The 23,381-nt window shown below is 41.7% G+C and overlaps 1 protein-coding gene across 2 annotated transcripts in view; it reads left to right on the top strand.

The window, feature by feature from the left end:
- The window catches only part of Tig (Tiggrin), a 198,637-nt gene that overhangs the window by 90,719 nt on the left and 84,537 nt on the right, over positions 1 to 23,381 (top strand). For both annotated transcript variants that reach the window (XM_070998377.1, XM_070998378.1), the window contains one exon: positions 17,653 to 20,897. In XM_070998377.1, the coding sequence (XP_070854478.1) occupies positions 17,653 to 20,897 (3,245 nt within the window). The remainder of the gene's footprint in view (positions 1 to 17,652; positions 20,898 to 23,381) is intronic.

Genomic DNA, 23,381 nt, shown 5'->3' with positions numbered 1-23,381 from the left:
AGAGGCGTTGAGTTTACTTGCTTGGTGTTTCACTTGTTATTCTCGAATGATCTAAAATTGCGTAAGATTAGTCTATCAGGTATACTAGGAACAAGAGAGCTGTTTTTAACCGTTTCGGAAACATCGAAGAGTGATGCCAACACAGCGATATTGCACTCTGCCCTGTTCGACATGTACAACGATCATTTTTACAAAACTGGAAGGATACGTACGTCGATCAGGATTTTCTTGAGGTACAGAACTTGCTTGAAAATATTCTCTCATGACATTGACGATAGACGGGTGAGTCTTTTATGATAACGTTTAGGTGGACGTAACTTTGGTACTTTAGCCTCTTCCGGTGTCAGATTTGATATCAATTCGAAAGTGGGAAAAATAAAGACTTTTTACCTCAAGGGTTGATATTTAGCGTTCATAACAAATTTACCACACATATTGCAAAAAGTGGTTGGACCATTTAAAGAAGTGAATTCTTTTATTATTATACCCTTGCAGAGGGTATTTTGATTTCAGTCAGAAGTCTGCAACGCGGTGAAGGAGACGTTTCCGACCCCATAAAGTATATATATTCTTGATCAGCGTCACCAGACGAGTCGATATAGCCATGTCCGTCTATCCGTCCGTTTTTACGCAAACCAGTCTCTCAGTTTTATAGTTCTGATATCACATTTTGTGACGAAAATGTATTATACGGTCTACTAAGGTAGGTAGGAGTGGTTGGATTTTATATACTAATTTCCACACTTAGGCCACACTGGGCCCCTTGTGATACCACGTGATCTCTGAGCAGATCCTTTTCCCTAGCTCATGGGTTATTTGATTTCGCGAAGTATTTTGTTCTTCTTAGAAAACATAAGAGATTTTAGTCTAGAATTGTGGCATGTTGAGATTGAGTTCCAACGGTTGTTGCTAGCTCGTCTGCTATGCAGTTGCCCTCAATATTACGGTGTTCAGGCACCCAGATGAGGTTGATTCTCAGATGAGTGGCCATCTCGTTTAGTCCCACTATGGGCCGCTCAATGCTCAGTTCAGTCAGAGCACCAGTAAAAGCCGTTGGGGTGACTTTGTTGAAGGCGCTTTTTATGTCTAGAAACGCTGCCAGAGAGTATTCCTTATTGCGGAAGCCTCTCTCTATACTATATACTAGAGAGTGGAGGGCGGTATCGGTTGATCTGCCTTTTCGGTACGCGTGATGTGCCTCCGAGAGTAGGTTTGGGTTGATGGTTAGCCTGATATGGATGTCAATTAGCCATTCCAGGGTCTTCAACAAGAGGGAAGATAGACTTATCGGGCGGAAGTCCTTTGAGTTGGTATGGGAGGGATTGCCGGCTTTCGGTATAAAAATTACCTTAACTTAAAAGAGTTATTAGCCCACTTAATGCGGTCAGGGTTCGAGATGTTGTCTATGTTCTGGTCGTTAACGTTCTTCTCTATGTAGAGGTCCTCTACTACTTGGGTGTTTTTAGGGAAATGGGTGTCTAACAGTAGTTCTAGGGTTTCCTGGCTGTTTTCAGTCCAGCTTTCAGCATTGGTTTTTAGGCAGCCAATGGTTGCTGGAGATTTTGCTAAAATTCTTCTAAGTCTGGATGCATCCGCAGTAGATTCTATGCTGCTACAGAAATTAGCCCATGCTCTTCGTTTTGATATTCTAATTTCCTTTTTGTATAGGCTTAGTTTTGTATGGTAAAAGTTCCAGGAAGATTCCCTATTGTTGTATTTAGCTCTGTTAAAGTAAGTTCTACACTCTCTTTAAAGGTTCGCCAGGATTGTGTTCTACCAGGGGGGTTTGTGCTTTGCTTTGACTGTTCTGCTTGGGCAAGACCTTTTTATGGCCTCACCGCAGATGTCAGTAAAAGTATTAACTAGGTTATCTAATTCTTGACCGTTGAGTATGTGCGTCGGTGGAGCGTGTAGGTTCCTATTGAGGAGATTTTTGTAGTATCCCCAGTTGGTTAATCTTAGATTAGTAATGTTCTCGGCGGGAGGACAGTCTAGAGCTATTGTAAATTCTATGTATCGGTGGTCTGAGAACGAGTGCTCGATCCCCACGTTCCACGCTTCTAGCTGTTTAAGTAGAGGATCAGATATTAGTGTAATGTCTAAGACTTCCCTCCTATTTCTAGTGATAAAAGTTGGGTCATTACCTTTGTTGCAGATGAATAGATTTGATTGAAGGAGATAGTCGTAGATTAACACACCCCTTTCGTTTGTGTTTGTACATACATACTTCCCCATTGCGTGTGGTGTGAGTTAGGGTCCCCTCCTAGGATGAGTTCCTTAGATGAGTCTGCATGTATAAGTTGTTGTGTAGTGGTGTTTGGTAATGGCCCGTCGTAGTCGTGAGCCAGATAGAATGATGCTATGGTGTGATGAGTGTGTTCGTTCAGCTCCAGTCTGACCGTGGTGAGGTCGCCTTCGCTAAACTGTGGAATAAGAAATGGGTTAAGGCGTGTCTTTGTGAGAATGCAGGTTCTGGTTTTACCCTTACTCTTGGTGTTAAATAGCTTGTACAGGGGGGTTGATAAGCCACAGATGCTGTTACCAACAATCCATGGCTCTTGAATGAGGACTACGTCTAGGTTGCCTGTTGCCAGGCGGATGAGGAGGGCAGCGGATGCTGCCTTGCTCTGGTGCAGATTAATCTGCAGTAACCGCACCTTCTTTAGGACCGTGGTCGGGCTGGGTACCCTCCGCTTCCTCCGCTATGTCTTGAAGAACAGTGCGCCCTGGTCGGGTCGTTTTCTGAGTGCACTGCTGCTTCACGCTTTCTGTCACCTCTGAGTCGGTTGACAAGTATCCTGTATGGGTGGCCTCCTCATGCTTTAATTCGTCGTCGCTCGGGGGTTCATACGACGCACCGGCGGTCAGGTTGTCTGCCGCTACTTTGTCTGTGTCGTAGATGCGAAGTTGCACTTTGTCGAACCCGTAATTCACCCGGTTCCAAGCAGGCCTGGATCAGGAGGATTACCACGTTCATAGTGACGCGCACGGTTTTCTCCACCTTAACCACCTTCGGCAGCCACACCATCGCTCTCGGTCGAGATGGGATGTCTGCAGCCTCGCAAACTGCCAACTTGGCCCCGGGGTAGACCTCGCCGACCTTGTTAATGGCAGCCTTGTAAAGTGCTGCCGATCTCTCGTCTTCACAGGCGATCAATTTTACGTTGCCCTGGTACCACCCTGCATCAGTGCAATCGGGTGGGTGACGCAAGGGCCCGTCTAACCAGACCCCATTGGTTCCTTGGCTCCTTGGTCCAGGCTATGTCTTCTTGAATTTTTTGGTAATCCAATTTCGACGTTTGATCCTCACGTATTGGGTTGGTAGCCAGCCGTTTGAGGATACGGAATGCTTTCTTTCGTTCAAGAGGTCCTGCATGGTTAGGTGGTGTCCTCTTGAACTCCTTTGCCCTGGTACTCACCACAAGACCGGCTTTGGCGCTCCCCTCAGGTTGGAGTAGCTGGTTAAGCACAACTACACAGGTGGGAGGCTTGGGCTGGTCTTTTTGGAGAATTGGGCTTATACGGCTGCGTTGTTCCCTTTCCTTGGCAGGGGTCGACGTCACATGGACTTGGTTTTTCGGAGCCGTGTTCGTCTTATCGTCGTTGATTGCGACTTTCGACTTTTTAAGAGTGTCGGGCTCTTATTTGGTGCTGCTGAGGCTTTTCTTTTTATTAAAATTCTCCATACTTAAATACCACGAGCTGCGGAGAAGGGACCGGTCCACCCGGGCAGAGATCCGCTTTACCCGGGAAAGGCTGACTTAGAACAGGCGGTCGCCACTTGCCTGAGCTCACCGTTTGAGACTGAGTTTTTTGTTGACTCGGGCTCCCAGCCAGATTGACTCTCGGCACGGTACGAGAGATACCTTAGTCCAGCCCGGGGTGAGATGAGTTGTGTGGGTAGGGAAGAGGTAGGTTAAAAACGTGTGGGAAGGGGGTATGTGTGAGCTATTTGTCGGAGGCGGCAACACAAGAATTAAGAAACTCTATTCACTAAGTAGATCGTATAAAAGTTGATATCACAACTTTTGTTTGCTGAAGGTGCGATCGTCACTAGATTTTTACCTCGTTAAGCGGTGTTATTGTTAGATCACAGTCATATTCGTTTTCACATTTGTGTACCTTAATACCATGATCAAAAGTCATGTTTAAATTAAAAATTATTACAATAGTGTTTTTACTTTTATTCCGCTGTAAAGGTTGGGATTTCACATGCAATTCTGTGGAGCGCACATTTATAGATTTTTTCACAGTGTATAGCACAAGCCAGTACCTTTAGTACTTTACAAGTTACGGGTGTTCCAAGTATTGCTACTTATATCTGTTTTTCTGCCAAACTATCAAGTTTTTCCAAAAGTGGTAGAAGTAAAGTTTCTTCTATTAAGCTGCTTAATATCGACTTTAGTTTCCAGGACCTTCAGATATAGCTTTGATACGCACAAAAAAAGATCAATACTCAGGAAGGGTAAGATGTTCTGAACTGGTTGCCATTTTTGTTGATTAATACCTTTGACACAAGACTTTTAAAAACAATATGTCGTATCGTTAAAGCCGTTTTCGAGGAACCAGAAAAAAAGCTTAAAAAAATCGAAATAAAAATAAAAAAGAAGAAGGAAGAAGGAAGAAAGGACGCTATAGTCGAGTACCTCGACCGGCGGTGCCGGTTCAGTAAAATGCAGGGATTGCAATGCAAACTTCAAAAACTTTTTCTGCAACCTCTCAATCCTATTGATCTGGACACTTCCCGAGGGATTCCAAACAAAGGAAGCATATTCAACCCTAGAACGGACAAAAGCAGAGTATACAATCTAGAATACGTATCTTTGAATAATAAAATGTTTCTCTTCACAAAGCCGAACATTGCATAAGCCTTTGGTAATATAAAATTCAGGTGCTCATTAAACAGAAATTTGTCATTAAATAATACCCCCAGATTAACTATTTCATTCAAAACAGAGAGAGGGTAGTTATTGATGTGATAAGTGGATGGAATAGTTACAGAACGTTTCGCATAACAAACGGTGTGGCATTTGTTAAGGCTTAAAGGCAAACTATTCTTGGAACACCAACTGCCTATACTATCTAGGTCAGATTGAAGCAATATCGAATCATTTACGTTACTGACAGTCCTATAAATCTTTAGGTCATCCGCATATAAAAGGAAGCTGGAAGAATGGATACAGGCACAAATGTCATTTATAAAAATAATGAAAAGTAAAGGGCCAAGGGAGCTACCCTGAGGAAGTCCAGATGTCGCTTTATAAGGATGGGATAATGCACCACCTACTTCAACATGATAGCGTCGGTTATCCAAATACGATGCTATCCAGTTAAGAAAAGGGGAGTGAAAGCCATGTTTGGAAAGTTTAGCCTTTAGGGCAGAGTGACAAACCTTGTCAAAAGCTTTGCAAAATCTGTGTAAATCGTGTCCATCTGCAAATGATCTTCAAAAGCATATATACAGTGATTGGTAAAGACAGCCAAGTTGGTCGCCGTAGATCGACCGGGCATGAAGCCATGTTGATTAGGTTCGATGTAAGACTTTATTAAGAACGATAATTTTTTGAAAATTATTCTTTCGAACAATTTAGCTATGTTGCTGATCTTAGCAATTGGCCTATAGTTAGAAATATCAAATTTACTTCTTCCTTTATGGACCGGCGTGACTCTAGGAATTTTCCATCTAAGTGGGAATCTTCCTTGAGACACGGAAGAAGAGAACAGAATTTGCAGGGGTAGGTAAAGACTGGCAATACAATTCTTGAGGAAGAATGAAGAAATTCCATTAAAGTCTAGTCTTGGGGAATCATCAAAATAACTAATTGCTTCAGAAATGTCATCATACGATATGTACAGGCTCCCAATGTTGCAAATTTCTGCAATTGAATTTAAAGTTTCCAGGTCATACCAATCATCGGAAGGTTCCATGTTCGAGGAAAAAGAGGCAGCGAACAAATTTGCGATATCGGCCTCAGTGGAAGCAACAACATCACCATACGACATTGTTGAAGGTATAGACGAATGTGATTTTTTTGAGTTGACAAAGCGCCGAAACTCCGTAGGGTTGGCCTTCAAACTATGCTCAATTTCACAAATGTATTGGCTATGTAGAAATTTATTAAGAAACTCAAACTCCCGTTTGTGCTGCCTATATCTTTCACCATCGGCTAGGTTATGTGTTTTAGAAAATTTTTTGTAGTATTTTTTTCTAATGTTTTTGATTTTTTGCAGTCCCTTAGTATTTATTTATTTATTTATTTATTTATATCCTAGCGCTACAAGTGCACACTTATAGTTATCGCGCTAGTCACATTGAGTTGATATTTTATATTATTATTATTTTTAAGTTATTAAAACAATTTCTCTCGCTCTTAATTAATATTATTGACTAACATCAAATTTTCGTAGTTTCTTAGTTACAATTATTATTGTTTTTAAAATATATATATTTTTATTTTTTTATTTTTGTTTGGTTTATTTTTTTTTTTGTGTTATTTTTTTTCATTTAATTTTTATACTTATGTGTACTGGTATTTTAAAAGATCTTTAACTTTATTGTAAAATTGAGTTGCGCTCCTAATTGTTTTGTATTGGTGCGGTAGATTGTTCCATAGCCGGATACCATTTATGAAAAATTGCCTTCTCGAACACAGTGTTTGTATTCGAGGGCATATGTAATTTTTGGTTCTTACAGATGTGGCTGGGGTAAGTTTATTGAAAAGATATTTTGGTTCTCCACTCGTCACTATTTTGTGAAAGAATCCTGATTGTTTTTCGTCAAGTAGAGAATTATTAGCTAAGTATAGTTGAATCTGTGAGGACATAAGGTTTTCAAAGACTTTTTGATAGAAAAGGTAATATTGAAATAGGGTATAGTCATTGTTTGGCTTAGGAATTGGGAAAATTTTGGCGTTTTTCCATATTAACGGAAATGAAGACGTTGTAATAGCCGTGTTAAAAATATATGTAATATGGGGCAACATTAAGGGGAGCAAAAGCTTAACAAATTTTGGACTCATATTATCGAGACCAACAGCATCAGACTTGACATGCAGAATACTAGCTAGGACATCACTTTGGTTTATACATATAAAGCTAAAACTATTATCACAGAGGGGTTGAGTATTCAGGTACGGATTGCATGTTGCTTCAGGTACATCTATTTCCAAAAACTTTTTGTTTATTAATTCGACATCCACCTCAGACTCTGTCTGTTGCTTACACTTTCCAATACCTAACCGTTTTAGTTTGTTCCATCTTTTTTTTGAGTTAACACAATTATTAAATTGTATGTTATAATGCTCTTTCTTTGCTGATTTTATCTTTTTGTTTACTTTTACCCTAGCCTCTTTGTATTGTTTTCGAAATTCATCAGTTTTGTATCGCTTCCACCGGAGGTAAGCTACATCTCGCTGACGGGTTAGGTTTTTAATTTCACTACTGAACCATGGATTTTGCATTGGCTTAATCACCTTGGTCCTTAGGGGCACAAACTTGTTGAACAAATACTGGACATTGTTGGTTAAAACCTCTAATTGACAATCTACATGACGAAGATGGTAAATACATGACCAGTCACAACACAAAAATTCCGTTTTTAATTCATTATAGTTTATATTTTTGTAATCTCTGTACGTAAAAGAATTGATTTTGCTGTCAAAGGTCAAGTCGTATGTTAAAAATATTAGGTCATGTCTGGAGAAGGCTGGTACAGAAACCTGGTCATAATGTATGATTTTGCCAGGGTCATTGATAAGAAATAAGTCAAGTAATGTATCACAGTGGCTGCTATAGTGCGTGGGAATCGTTTCGTTTACGGAAAACAAACCTAGGGACTTAAAGTTATCTAGGAGATGGCTTTCTGACAATAGGTTGCTGTTAAAATCACCTGCCAATATGATGTCAGTGTACTCCAACGAAATGCCTGAAACAACATTAAGTAATGACCCGTAGTCAATTGTCCGATTCGGTCTATATATGCAACCTAGAAGGGTTCTTCCATGGGATTTATTGGGAAGTTCTAATAGAATGTATTCGATAGTACTGTCACTTGGCTGTTTAAGTACCACTTTACATTTCAGCTTCACATTCACGTATATAGCAACACCTCCTGCATGACCAGTACGGTCGGACCGATAAACATTAAAGCCTTCACAAATAATAGACGAATCACATAGATCATTTACAAACCACGTCTCAGACACACATATCACATCGACATTAGACTGAGTGAAAAGGAATCTAAACTCATCAATCTTCTTTAGCAAACTTTGTGCATTTAAGTGAACAATTTTTAGACCAATTTTATAACTACTTATAGTTTTTATCATGGCACTAGCTATGGAACAAACTTCCTCATCCTGCATTGTTGTTATCAATGATTATTAGGGGCATTGTATACCAAGGAACGGAACGGACTATGCTGTCAAGAGTACTTTTAATCGTTGAAAGAAAGGTTTTATAATTAGTTTCTATGCAAAGGTTCGATAGCAAGACACCCCAATTTAAGGATAGCAGGCAATCCCTTAGGGAACTCAAACTAGAGGGATCAAATATATATCTAGGATTAGAATCATTGAATGGCAGAAAGCTGTAAAATTCGATGTTTAAGCACAAGGGCTTGTGATGTACAACACAATTTGAAATTTAGAGCTAATGCCAAAAAAATCGACTTTTGGACCATAGTGCACCGGCAGAAGGTTCAGCGGCGGTACCCTCCGTCTAAGTATTGTTCGGTCGTTGAGCGGCCAACCTGAAACTATACATCGATACATCGCTATTGAGATGTTTGTTATTTTTTCTGGAACAGGCTTTAGATTTCCACCTATCATTTATTGTTTGCACGGCAGGAGACTTCTTTGGTGTCAGCGATCCATCAGCCTCCCTCAGGAATTCATTAATTTGAAGTTGATGGGCAAGGAATACACAACGATGGGCTTCTAAACTTTAGCAAAGTTTCGAAAAGTTCTTGGGACCACCCGTGAGGTGAAAAATAAAAGGATACTTTTCGTTGAATGTTCAGGCTGTATGCAATGCCTAGATTCTGCTAACAAATAAAAAAAACTCGCATAAAGTATCAACTCGACAACGGCAATTTTAACAAGAGAAATCGCTATAGTCGATAGACTCGACTATTAGATATCCGTTACTCAGCTTAAGGAAGTGCGAGAGGGATGGAGATATTCTTAAAGCAACTCTGTACGTACGATTAGATCCCTGAAACTATAAAAGCTAGAATCCAGGTCTTGGCATGCAGATTCTTAAGCTTCTTGCACAGCGCAAGTTCATTTTACGCCTAATCTAACGCCCGCAACGCTAAGCCTGTCAGCGCCCATATTTTTTGTCAAAAAAGTCCTGCGGTATTATTATTGAATTTTTAATTGTTTATAAAATAGGTTACAATAATGCGATTCAAGCCGTTTTGTTCGATGACGCGTTCCCAACGAGTTGCCAACTTCATAATGCCCATCTCATAGAAGCTCGCTTCCCTATTGGATTCACAGAACTCTCTTGTGGCCAACTTCAGACTACCAAGCGCGTTCGTCATGGACAAAAACAGGTGGTAATCACTTGGTGCGTGATCCGGACTATACGGTGGATGCAAAAAAAACTCCCATCCGAGCTCCCGGAGATTCTGGAGCGTCACCAAAGATGTGTGTGGCCTGGCGTTGTCTTGATGGAAGACATTTCAGCCTCTGTTGATCAAAGATGGGCCTTCAAGCGGTCCTGTTGTTGGCAGAACAGGTTCGAATTGAGCGTTTGGCCGTAGGGAAGAAGCTCATAGTGGATGATTCCTTGTCAATCCCACCAAACACACAGAAGAACTTTCCTGGCTTTTCGACCACGACCGTTTGCGCTTTACGTTGTCGTAAGTGACCCACTTTTCATCGCCAGTCACCATACGCATCAAAAACGGGTCGATTTTGTTGGGATTCGTCGATACGGTCAAAGATGTTTTTTGCGTCAATTCGTGTGGCACCCATACATCGAGCTTTCTATTGACTCCAAGCTTCTTTAAATGGTTTATAACGGTTTGATGACTCATGCCCAGCTCTCGACCGATGCTACGGCTGCTACTATGCCGGTCTCTTTCGACCAATTCAGCTATTTTATCGAAATTTTCGACGACAGGCCTTCCAGAGCGTGCCGCAACTTTGACCACCTCTACACCAGAACAAAAACGTGGAAACCATCGTTCTGCGGTGGGAATGGAAACTGTATCGGGTCCATAAGCTGCACAAATTTGTTGGCGGCTTGAGATGCATTTTTGACTTTATCACAGTAGCACTGTAATATAAGCCGTATTTTCTCTTTATTTTGTTTGTTTGCGAGGCTGTACCTCATGAACGACTAAAAAGAAAGAACAATCAATAAAACACATGAATGCGCGAATAAATCTAAAACTACGCGCTTGCAGCAACAGTTAGCAAAAATACAGCAGGACTTTTTTGACAACCTAATATTAACTTATTTTTATTAATTTAAATCATTAACTTGTTTTTTATTAAATAATTCTTTTGATTTTCGATCGCAGGAAACTGAAATAATAAGTGCATGAGTGATTTTGTAAGGTGCTGCAGATAGCAGCGTTTCCTTCACATGATTCAGAAGGGGTGAACATGTACTTGGGTGCATAAAATATTTGAAGTCAATTAGAAGGAAATGTGAAAAGGAAGTGACCTTCAACCGTAAAAAAAAGCATAGTAAAATCAAATATTTGTTTAGTTTATTTTATAAATTATTGATTTAAATATAAACAAGATGCCAACGACCGTCAAATACCCCTTACTCATATAGATGGGTATTTATATTAAGAAGTAGGCGTGGCACTCTGCTGAAACAAACTTGGCTTGCGTAATGATCCCTAGAATCTGTATGCCTAATCCCAACTTTCTAGGCTTTGTAGTTTCAGAGACCACAGCGCTCATACGGACGGACAGACGGCCATGTTCTTCCTTCTAACTGTTACATACTTTCCAACGAATCTAAGATACCCTTTTACTCTACGAGTAACGGGTGTTTGTGCCTAACCGAAGTAGACACTTCCGGGTCACACCGCGGGGCAAGGGGGTAATGAGCACTTGTCGCTGGCACGGGGACGCTTTGCTGGCAGGACGATCGCGTCACGGCAATGGTAACGATGGTTACTGCGATGCCGGACTACAGGCGATGCGGAACTGCGCTGAGGTTGAGCTAACGTGGTTAGAAGCTAGTTGAGATAGTGTACTACAAGCCCTATTCCCGGAGGTGGAAAGTATAGCCGCGGAGTTACGAGTAGTGTTGATAACTGATTTATTCTTCATTTGATACATGCTTTTATACTACTTGGAACACGGAAGCTTAGTGTAATGATTAGTGAACTAAGCTATATTCTAAAGTAGGTCAGAGAATTATGATTATGGTGCAGTTGGCTCGGCTAAAACTGCAACATGTGCTGACTGTATTGGCGCGTCAGTGTACCGTTGAGTCGGTGAGACGGTGAGTTAGTCTACAGTGATTGCTACTGAGCGCCTGGTACTGTCCCCAACTTGGCTACTGATGATTGCTGATCAGCAATTCTCATATGCAGTGGGTGCTACTGAACGCCTGGTACTGACACTGCAACATGTGCTGACTGCATTGGCGGGTCAGTGAGCCGTTGAGTCGGTGAGACGGTGAGTTAGTGTGCAGTGATTGCTACTGAGCGCCTGGTACTGTTCCCAACTTGGCTACTGATGATTTGTTGGGTGTGGTCATGTTGAGTATCTTTGGGTACGGACAACGGGTATACAAATATTGTTTTAATTATTGCCAAAGCCTGCTTAACTTTTAAAATAAAGCGAATGGTGCGTTTTTCAACACTTAGATAGGTAGTTATCAAAAAAAATCAATTTTAATTTTCACTTTTACGCAACCATCAAAAACGTGGCCGCTAGACAGGTTTAAAGTTACCGTCTAGCTGAACCAAACAAGCCACATTTGAAAAAATTCCATGGTAAAATAGATTTATTTTTTTTTATAATAGCTTTGCATTATTAGGCCGGTAACAGAAATGCGCCTGGAATATGAATTTCAGTATTGACTAACGTATGGGGTTTCATGCCATTCCCTTAGGCAGTGTTGTGAAACTTTTTTATATTCGGAATATATTTTGATTATCAATACCCCTCTGCATGCTGATAAAATGTTACGAGCAGATAAAGTATTCTCCGCTGCGTCGATAGAGCTACGATCTTAACTTCTAAATTAAAAGGAGATGTTTGTTTGATAACGCGTATCCCTATGATTCCGTGTGACACGCCATATGAGTTAAATCGATTACAATGTACTGTGCGTTTATCATTTGTGATATCCATCAACAACGCTTAAGGGCAAACATATCACGTTTGTGGCGTTAAATTTGGAGAAATCATGTTTTTCACATGGCCAACATTAATTTGCTCGTTTCAGAGTCATTACCCCCAGCCGTTTGTTTATGTAAACTCCAATTGGAAAAACATAAAATTAGTTTTTAACCAAATTATATTTTAAAATATCTGCAATTAAGACCCGTATCTAAATCTAAGATTTCAATGCCCCTATCTATGACAGTTTCCGAGATATCCGCGTTCATATTTATTATTTTTTGAAGTTTGTGGGCGGTTTGTTGGCGTTAAAGTTTTTTGGATCAATCGATATCCATTGAAGAAGAAAAATTTGCCACGCCCACTCTAACGTCCATTACGCTTAAATCTGTCAACCGCAGGTAGGTGGCGCATTTTAACCTCGCTTTACTGCTTGCATATCTCCATTTTCCTTTGGTCCCTTTAGCTGAGTAACGGGTATCTGATAGTCGAGGTACTCGACTATAGCGTTCTTCCTTGTTTTTATAATTGATCCGAAATATATCAAAAACAAAGAAGAACGCTATATGGGTTTTCAATATTTATTGGTTTATAAGATGCAAAAAAGTAAAAACAAATCTGATTAATATTGATATTACAAACATTTCAATCTGATATGAAAGTATATCAGTTTGATATGAAAGCATATGAGTTTGATACGAAAGCATATCAGTTTGAAATTAAAGCACATCAGTTGGATAATAAAAAATACCACAATTTGGTCACAACTTTGATATGTGTGGTATGAAAATATCAATTTCATATGTTCGAAAATATGAATATGATATGGCAAAATAAGGGATCAAAAACCAGTTTTGGTATTTTATTTTCTCTGTGTAGCATGAAAATTGTGGGTGCTACAGGCTTAGGCGGTTTGTGGCCGTGGATCAATCGATAGGTATTGACGAGACAAATAAATTTCAGTTAAAATTTTTTATCTAAAATGAAAATTGTGGCAGCCACAGATTTGGGCGTTTTGTGGGCGTTAGAGTGGGCGTGGCATATTCGCGTGACAAACTTGCGCTGCGCGCAAGGCTACGGAATCTAAATCTGAAATCCCAATTCTCTATCTTTGATATTTTCCCAGATATCCTCGTTCATATTTACGATTTTTTGAAGTTTGTGGGCGCCTTGTGGGAGTTAAAGTGGGCGTGGCAAACAGATATTTTGGGTCAATCGATAGGTATTGATGAGAACAATTCATTTCAGTTACAATTTTTACTCTAGCATCAAAACTGTAGGAACCACAGTTTTTGGCGGTTTGTGGGCGTTTAAGTGGGCGTGGCACACTGCTTAAACAAACTTGCGCTGCGTAAGAAGCTCAGGAATCTGCACGCCAAATCTCAATAGCCTAGCTCTTATAGTTTCCTAGGTCTCAGCGTTCATCCGGACGGACGGACATGGCTAGATCGACTCGGCTAGTGACCCTGATAAAGAATATATATACTTTATGAAGTCGGAAACGCTTCCTTCTGCCTGTTACGACGAATCTAGTATACCCTTTTACTCTACGAGTAGTGGGTATAAAAACTTTGAGCCATAATTTTTTAAACGGTGGTATTTAGATTAATTATGTTAAAAAGGCGCGCAAAGTACGAGTATTTTAAAATACCTTTCTAACGACATATAGCACAAGCCTGTAGCTTTACCCATTTATAGCTGTTTTCGCCAAACTAGTTGAGAGGTTTTTATGTCCACATGGACCTAGGTGTTTTTAAAGAAGGCAAGAAGTTCGCCTTGTTTCCTGCTGCAGGCTTCTCCTAGTGATGCCAGTACTGGGGCACCGAGGTATCTTCTTCTTGAGGTGGAAAGTAGAGCCGCGGAGTTACGAGTGGTGTTGATAACTGATTTATATACTACTTGGAATGTAATGATTGTAATGTAATGAATGTAGGTCAGAGAATTATGGATATGGTGCAGTTGGCTCGGCTAAAGCTGCAACATGTGCTGACTGCATTGGCGCGTCAGTGTGCCGTTGAGTCGGTAAGACGGTGAGTTAATGAAACATATAATATGCTGACCAGCAATTCTCATATTCTCCTGATACTGACACTGCAACATGTGCTGACTGCATTGGCGGGTCAGTGAGCCGTTGAGTCGGTGAGACGGTGAGTTAGTCCATTTTAAATGGCAGCTACATTTCAAAACGACCTGACGAAAGCTTGTGCATGGTTTGCTGAAAGTTTTTTTTGCAAGCTTTAGCTCAACCAATATTATCATTGACACTGACGCTACACACCTGAGCCTTGAGTCGGTGAGACGGTGAGTTAGTCCATTTTAAATGGCAGCTACATTTCAAAACGACCTGACGAAAGTTTGTGCATGGTTTGCTGAAAGTTTTTTTTGCAAGCTTTAGCTCAACCACTATTATCATTGACACTGACGCTACACACCTGAGCCCATACGGGCTAATTGTGGACCAAACTCTCGAAAAGACTTATAAAGTTTTTAAAGTCGGCATGCCTTCCACTAAAACTTGTGAAGACTCATTTTTGATAACTGGGACTTAACGATGACTACCGCTAACCCCTTGTGTAAGTTTCGGAGAACCTTTTTCTTTAATTGCGGACCGATATAAAGCTTTTGTAATAATACACATATCCTCAACAAACTCTCGTAAATCATTACTTGGATTCAGAACATCGATTTCTGCCTGGATATCCTATTATTTTTCACAATATGTTTCGAGAATCTGCATCGGAATTCAATTTGACTTGATTGAAAGAGATAGTTTTTTCTTCGAATGACTTTTTCACACGCCTTATTTCATTCATAACCCTGTCGTGTTTTTGCATTGCCGATAATATTTTTATATTTGCTTTGGCATTTCCATCCTTACACGTTGGTTCCTTGTATTGGCTCATTTTGAAAATTATTAAATTTGTTTTACTAAACGAAATACAAATATAAATGCCTGACACAAGGGTTGAATGGATTTATTCAGTATATGTTCCCGAATGCTGATGTATTAAATTTAAGACGGGTACCAAATTTTAACAAAAAGAGAAAAATATTTGCTTGGGTCAATTAAGTGTTAATAAATTCAAATTTGTATTCTACGTATATAAGTGTAACACTTAAGAAAATGTTCCCAAAATCTTTTATGTGGATCCCATACGTGTTAAAGATGCCCACAAAACACCGCGAAAATGTACAACAAATTTAATTTTATTGAAATATGTACGTGGATCGTAAATGGTTAAGGATGGCAATCTTCGCTATAAGACTAAGAGTTGATTCCAGTGTGCGCAAGAAACATCCAACTGTATATATGCAGCCCCGAAGTTAACTGCACCTTTTTCCACCGATGCCTAAAAAAATTTATGTGAATTTGTTAAAAAAATGTATTCTTATTATTCGAACTTGTTTTATATTCACTGCTCTTTACTTTTCACTCGTTTCAACTGCTCGATTCGATTCTCAAATACGGACAGCCCTGCCTCGAGCTCAATGATTAATAACCAAGCCTTGGCTTGAGGGACCTATCTCAAAATTGATTAAGAGAGTGAGTCAAGACAGTCGAAAAATAGGATGATGCAATTTGCCAATTAAATTTTAAATTAAATTTTGGCCGGAAATTGGTGCTTATGTTAACGGTCTTAAGGGATCTTGTTTTTACGTTAGCGGACTTCAGGGCTCGCTTTGGGGCTCTGATGTTTACAATATCGGAGATTACTTTATGGAGTTTACTGTATCGGAATGGGAATAGTTTGGAGACGTAGTTGCCAGAAATAGTTGACCACGGATTTATCTCGGAGTCAGTCAGAGTTATTTGGAGATTGGCTCTTGGCTCAAATATGTTTATGAATTGGCTAAATAATGTGTCATATAACTTGTATAGCTGATTATTAACTGATCTGGAACTGGGCACTGGGAATGGAAATTAGCAGCACAAAGCCGTTTTTGGTGTTCATGTACTTTTTGAGTTGTACCGTTATGCGTGCGGTATACCAATTATTCTAATCTTCCACAGCAATTTTCCACACACAATATTTTGTTATATATTTCATGTATATGGGTTATTCAATTGGTTTTCCAACTTAAAGAGTTCCAAAATTTGTATTCTAGGTACTGGAGTGAGCACCGTGTTTTTTTTTCTTGAGAAGTAAAATCCAATTGCAACGCAGAACTGCACAACGTCCGCTTGTCGCTTGCTCTGTCCCGACCGGTCCCACTAGGGTTTCGGTCAGTTCACGCTGACAGTCAAGGCTATCGCCAGGAAGCTGCCTAGCAGTTCACTTCGCTTTCCGCCTACTGCAGACGAAAGATCCACCCTACCTTCACTCAATTTCCTGTCGCTCGTGACGTTCCTGCGCTACTCAACGAGTTCTTCGCAGCTGTCGGGATGTGGCTGCTGATGATGTTTACTGATGTCGATGCCGACGTCGCCTTCTCCTTATCGTTCTTGCTCCTTTTAGTTGAGTAACGAGTATCTGATAGTCGAGGCACTAGGCTATAGGTTTTATCGACTAGTGTGTTTAGAAACGGACAGACGGTCGGACAAACGGGCGGAAAGACGCACAGACGGCCGGGCAGACGGAATTCCTCCACTTGTGGAATTCCTCGACGGTGTAGTTGCGGTTCTGCACCATGTTGGTTAGACTATCGCTCTTCTTGACCTGCCAATCCTGTAGCTTCTGCATCTCAACCAGACCCTGGTCAGTAACTTTTGGATCTACAGCTGTACCTGGTACTGTTGGGGCCAGCTGTAGAGGTGAGTCTGGTCCCTGCCAATCCTTGACTTGATTTCCTCGATGGAAAGATTATTTTTATTGATAAGGTCCAGTAGGCGCTGGCGCCTACGGACAGGCGGACGGACAGACGCACGGACGGATAGACGGACATGGCTTAAATGACTCGTCTAATGATGCTGAATAAAAATATATATTCCTTATGAGGTCGAAAACGTCTCCCTCACTGCGTTGCAAACTACTGACTGAAATCATTATACCCTCAGCAAGGGTATAAAATGTACACTGAAAAAAACTTAGAAATTGTGGGATTAGTAAAATCGTAATCTCTAATTTAGCCTTATAGCTTCAAAAATGTTTCCGCTGGGCAAGCGATAGAGCAACGCCCACGGCATTCAGCTGAATCAAACAGGGGCTTCACAGGCACTACTAGAATCATATTTAACTCGTTAGCTTCAAAAGTGTGGGTGACAGAGGTACTGTTACCGCTTTCGCAACGTGCTTCGGTCATTATACTTTTACAAACCGGGGATAAACATTTTTTTTACCAATTTTCAGATGCATCTACGCTAAGCCATTAACCTATCCTCTTTCTCTAGATTCTATTTTAGGACTTAGCGGTAGAAGCTCCCCCCAACTAGACGCTTTGACTTCTGAATTCAGCGAGCAGCTGGTGAAGGATTTGCGCCAAGAAGTTATTACCTATAGTGAAGTATCACAGCCCAATTTCTTTGAAGCAAAGGCCGCTGAACTTCTTGAGCGTTACGCGGGAAGTAAGAGGGCTATTCTGCCACACACAGTGGGCCTTGGAAACTTTCAACCCTTAGACTTGACCGGGTTCGATGAGGTAAAGAACTATGCTTATCCTGCTGAGGTCAAGGTTGTTGACGGAAAGACATACGTGGTGCATCGTAATTGCACTGAGGCCACAAAGTTATCGGAACTCAGTGGCTCGGCGCAACTGAAACAGAGATTTCTCGACCATGGGCAGACAACTCTTCCTCTTAGCAGCACTACGACCACCATTACGCAAAAGAAGACCATTCATGACTGGGTAAGGGAGAACATGGAACCAAACGTGGTCGGCTACAACTCGGTGGTTAACGTGGAAGGCCAGATGGCAAACACCGCCCATTATCAAATGTCGCCAGGATCGGGCTCGACCGTGTCAATACATAGCTTTAATGAAACTATTACCACTAATACGGACGGATCTAGTTCCGTAGGAGGGTCGGAGTTGCAGCAGCGCTGGCAGCACGGAAAGTTGGTATTTGATCTGCGTCAGCCTATCGATAAGACCACAGTCCCGCGGGACGAGCAGTGGAAACGCGAGGAGCGTGAGAGGCTTTTCTGGTATCTTACTACGCCGCAACGACTCGACGACTGGCAACAGCAGGAGGAGGATCGTCTGCTAGGCGTTGTTCAGCGCTATGGGATAACTCTGACCGAGCTAAAAGAGTTCCACCGCCGCGAACTGGCCCGCTACCAGGCTCTTCTGGTTCAGTACCAACCCCAATTTCATGATATAAGCGGTTGGCAAAGGCAGGAGCGTGGTCGCCTGGACTGGCTGATCCACCAAAATGGCATTACTGCTCAGGACATGAAACGCTGGCAGAATGAGAACGAACGCAAGCTTGTCCAGGCGGCAAAACAGCACGGTATCACTCAGAACGAATTGCGGCAGTGGCAGACGAAGGAGTTGCAACGACTTTACGTCCACTTTAACCATAAGAAAGAGTCACTGGTGCCGCAAAAAAGCTACACCTTCCATTCATCCAGCTCCCTCACCGAGGATAACACAAAGGAACAACAGCGTCTGGATGAGCTAATTCGTCAGCACAATACTACCATCTCTGCTCTCCAAAACTCCATTAAAACCGACCAACAGCGACTTAAGAATCTTTCAATTAGGTACCAGGGTGATATACAAAGCCAGACGCAGTGGCTTCGCGGTGAGGTGGCCCGAATCGGAGAACTAATAAAGGACCAAAGCGAGCAGGTTTCCAAGATCACTGCGTGGCAAAGCTCTGAGCGCTCCCGTCTTAAAAATATCCTTCTACAACACCGCGGTTCTGTGGAAGAAGTGCATCAACGGATGAACCAAGACCGGAAGTACCTACAGAATCTGGCCACCAAGTACCAAGTGACCGTTGAGGAACTGGAGAAGTGGCAGCACGAAGAGCTGCAGCGTCTTCAAGTGCGCGGACAGCAGCAGCTTCAGGAGCACATCAAGGACTGGCAGGCCAGCGTAAGCACCAACCTGCGTGACATTGCTGCTAAAAACCAGCTCACCATAGAGGAGTTCCAGGATTACATCATTAACGACCGGAGTCGCTTGGAGAAGATGGCGCGCATGTATAAGATAAAGGTGGAGGAGATCGAGCAATGGATCAAGAACGAACTGAAGAAGTTGCAGTCAGAAGGTTTGCTTAAAGATGTGGAACAAGAGTTGCTTCAGTGGCAGCTGGCGGAACGCGAGCGTCTTCAGGTCATGGTGCGGCACAACACTCTAACCGTGGAGCAGTTGGAGACAAAGATCAAAAATGACCAAGAGCACTTCTTTCAGATGGCCGTCAAGTATAAGATCAGTGTAGAGGACATTCAGGACTGGCTAAAAAAGGAGCTTATGCGCTTAAAAAATGAGGGCCTGGTCAAGGCGGAAACGTTGAGGGACTGGCAGCAGAATGAGCGGGCCCAAATCATGATGCTTGTGCAGAAGAATAAATACTCGCTTAGCGAGCTTGAGCGCAAAATGCTGACAGATCATGCGCGACTCCAAGATCTTTCGAACACTTATAATGTAAAGGTATTTGAGATTCAGCAATGGATCAAGTCGGAGCTTGCTCGACTCCAACACGAGGGACAACTGAGAGTGGAGTCGCAGCTCAACAACTGGCAGAAGATTGAGCGCCAGCGCCTACTGGACCTTGTCAATAAAAATAATCTTTCCATCGAGGAAATCGAGTCAAGGATTGGCAGGGACCAGACTCACATCTATAGCCTGGCCCAACAGCACCAGGTACATGTGGAGGAGATCGAGCACTGGATCAAGCAGCAAATTCAAAAGTTACAAGACCAGGGCCTGATTGAGATGCAGAAGCTACAGGACTGGCAGGTCGAGTGGCGCGGTAATCTTACCAACATGGTGCAGGATCGCGACTACACAGTAGAGGAATTCCACAAGTGGCTGCTTAAGGATCGCGCTCAATTGCAGAGTTTGGCTATGCAACACAACGTGCAGATTGAGGAGATTGAGCAGTTTGTTCAAAAGGAGGAGCAACGCTTCATCGGAATGGGTCTATTAAAACCCAGTGAAAAGCTGACTAACTGGCAGGAGGTAGAGCGTTTGCATCTCAAGAACTTGGCCCACCAGCAGTACAAGTCTACAGAGCAGTTAGAGGCCCGCCTGAGACAAGATCGACAACTTCTCGAAGGCTTGGCCCGCCAGTACAGCGTCCAGGTGGAGGAAATCGAGCTGTGGATGAAGCAGGAGCTGGCGCGCATGCGTGATGAGGGCAAGCTTCAAATCGACAACCTAACCTCTTGGCAGCTGGCGGAGCGCGAGCGTTTGGAGGACCTCATCAAGAAAAACAAGCAGTTGAGCGCCGAAGAGCTTAGAGCCGAGCTGGAAAAGGATCGTGAACACATGCAGACAATGGCTTTCCAGTACCACACATCAGTCGAGGAAATCGAGAAGTGGCTTCAAAGCGAAATTGAACGACTGGAGCAGCAGGGAAAACTGAACATCGAACAACTGACTTCTTGGCAGCGTACCGAGCAGCAACGTATCCTTTCGCTACTCCAGCAGCATTCTAACATAACCTTGGAGCAGTTCCAAGCCAAGGTGGGTATTGTTACTTTTCTGAGGTTTTTAGTATTCTTAATTAACTATTAAAATAATAATTTTAAAAATCTCTAATTCTGGTTTAAATTGTACTGGGCAATGTTTTTTATTTGATCTATGATTATTTTTATACCCGTTACTCGTAAAGTAAAAGGGTATACTAGATTTGTTGGAAAGTATGTACATATATTCTTGATCAGGATCACTAGCCGAGTCGATCTAGCCATGTCCGTCTGTCCGGATGAACGCTGAGATCTCGGAAACTATAAGAGCTAGGCTAGATTTGGCGTGCAGATTCCTGAGCTTCTTACGTAGCGCAAGTTTGTTTCAGCAGAGTGCCACGCCCAATCTAACGCCCACAAACCGCCCAAAACTGTGGCTCCTACAGTTTTCATGCTAGAATAAAAATTGACCCAAAAGTTTGCCACGCCCACTCTAACGCCCATAAGCCGCCCAAGCCTGTGGCGCCCACAATTTTTATGCTAGATAAAACATTTTAACTGAAATGTATTGGTCTCGTCAATACCTATCGATTAGTCCAAAAAAATTTGACACGCCCTTTCTAACGCCCATAACGCTTAAATCTGTCTACCGCCGGCAGGTGGCGCATTTTAATCTCGCTTTGCTGCTTGCATATCTCCATTTCCCTTTGGCCCCTTTAGCTGAGTAATGAGTATCTGATAGTCGAGGTACTCGACTATAGCGTTCTTTCTTGTTCCTATTTTACTTTGAGTGTTTTGCATTGCATTGTTGTTCGAAATTGATTCACATTTTAAGGTGTTTTTACTAATTAATCAATCTGCACCGATTGTAATAAGTAATCGAAAACGTAAATACCGCTTGACTCTCTTGATTTGGAATTAGTACAAGCATCCGTTTAGCTCCAACCTTCGATTTCGTTCGAACTTTTCATATCCACGTTTTTTTCGGGTTTAGGTTCCGACTTTTGAAATGCCTTGTACTATATTTATTATTTAATATTATTGTTGAACTTTGGCCCAACGACACCAAGCACGTGTTCGCTAAGCGCAGGGCTCATTTTTCATTTCGTGCGAATACGGTTTGCGTGGAACTGTCAACATTTTTTTGTTAGTTCCATGTATTACAATAGATGACAATTCGAGCAGGTAAGTGGTGGTCGATCTTCGCATAACAAAACCATAATAACACGGTGATCTCATCGAATAGCAAAAATGTTGCAAATATGATGTAATATTTCATTCAAATTCCATCAGGAATTGCAGACTATTTAGAGATGCTTTTATAATTCTGGACAGCCACCTCACATCGTGATGGATGGCATACCTGACTTTTTGTACTTCCTATAAGAGTTTGTTTTAAGGGTTTTAAGTCTTTGCAGCGCATTGGTAAACCAAGACTAGCAGGAATGCACGCACTAAAAAAGAGCTTAGGACACTATATAAGTGTTCAGTAGCTTCTTCAATATCCATGCAACTATATAAATTTGTCCAATTAAATGGGTGTATTATAGTCACATTAACGGAACCATTAGTGATTTAGTGAATTACGTAAAAATCTTACTTGCTGTCTTGATAATTCTAACAGACCATCAACAAAGTCATGGACAGATAAATCTGTAAAGACATGTGAGTCAATGGAAGGGGACCAAAAAAGTGAGGGAGATTGAAATCACCCAAAACAATCAAGAGATCCCTGACAGAAAGATGAGTAAGAATATTTTTTATTGCAGACAAATGCTCCTAAATTATAAGTTCGGATCCAGGTGGAATAGAAGAACAGGTTACAAAAATAGATAAAGATAATTTTATGTCGTTGGGGATTATAAAGTATATTCTCCCCAATGTTTGACTCCAGGTAACGGCAATCAGCACCCCAACCGAATTCCAAAAACATCTGCAGATGTGGTTTCGGGGGTTAGGAGAGACAAAAATATTTGCTTTCTTTATGGAACAACAGAGAGTCACTTTATTCCCACACCAGCAATCTGAACATTGTTTGTCTGATTATCGGGACCATGGACTCCTACAGAACTTACATCTCCTGTAAGCACAGAAAGACCCCTTAGGCTTACTAGCGGAACCAGGGACTCCTTCAGAGCTTTTGGTACCTACATTGGACATAGCTGCCGTTACCGATCGAGTATAAAATGCTGGAAACTAAGCTAGTATTCGGGACTGATGCCTTCACTCCCACATATCTTACAGGAGCGGTCTTCTTGCGTTTGGGCGACCCAACTGAAATTTTGTATTCGTTTTAAGGTCCGCCTTCAAATATTTAAATTGAGCAACTACGTTCATAGGCTTATCAAAAAGTTTCTTAAAGCGATCATTGGTCATCGCCACGTAGCCATCCAAGTCACGGTATATTTCACAGCAAGAGGCATAAGTCCACGAAAACCCAACGCGCAGATCAATATAATCCTTAACATTGCCAAACAAGTCCAGTACATTTAGGATGTATGAATGTATTGCAGAGACGACAGTAAATACAAACGTCAAACGT

The sequence above is a fragment of the Drosophila suzukii genome (genome assembly GCF_043229965.1).
Source record: "Drosophila suzukii chromosome 2 unlocalized genomic scaffold, CBGP_Dsuzu_IsoJpt1.0 scf_2c, whole genome shotgun sequence".
Lineage (NCBI taxonomy): Eukaryota > Metazoa > Arthropoda > Insecta > Diptera > Drosophilidae > Drosophila > Drosophila suzukii.
This window is presented reverse-complemented; position numbering and strand designations above follow the sequence as displayed.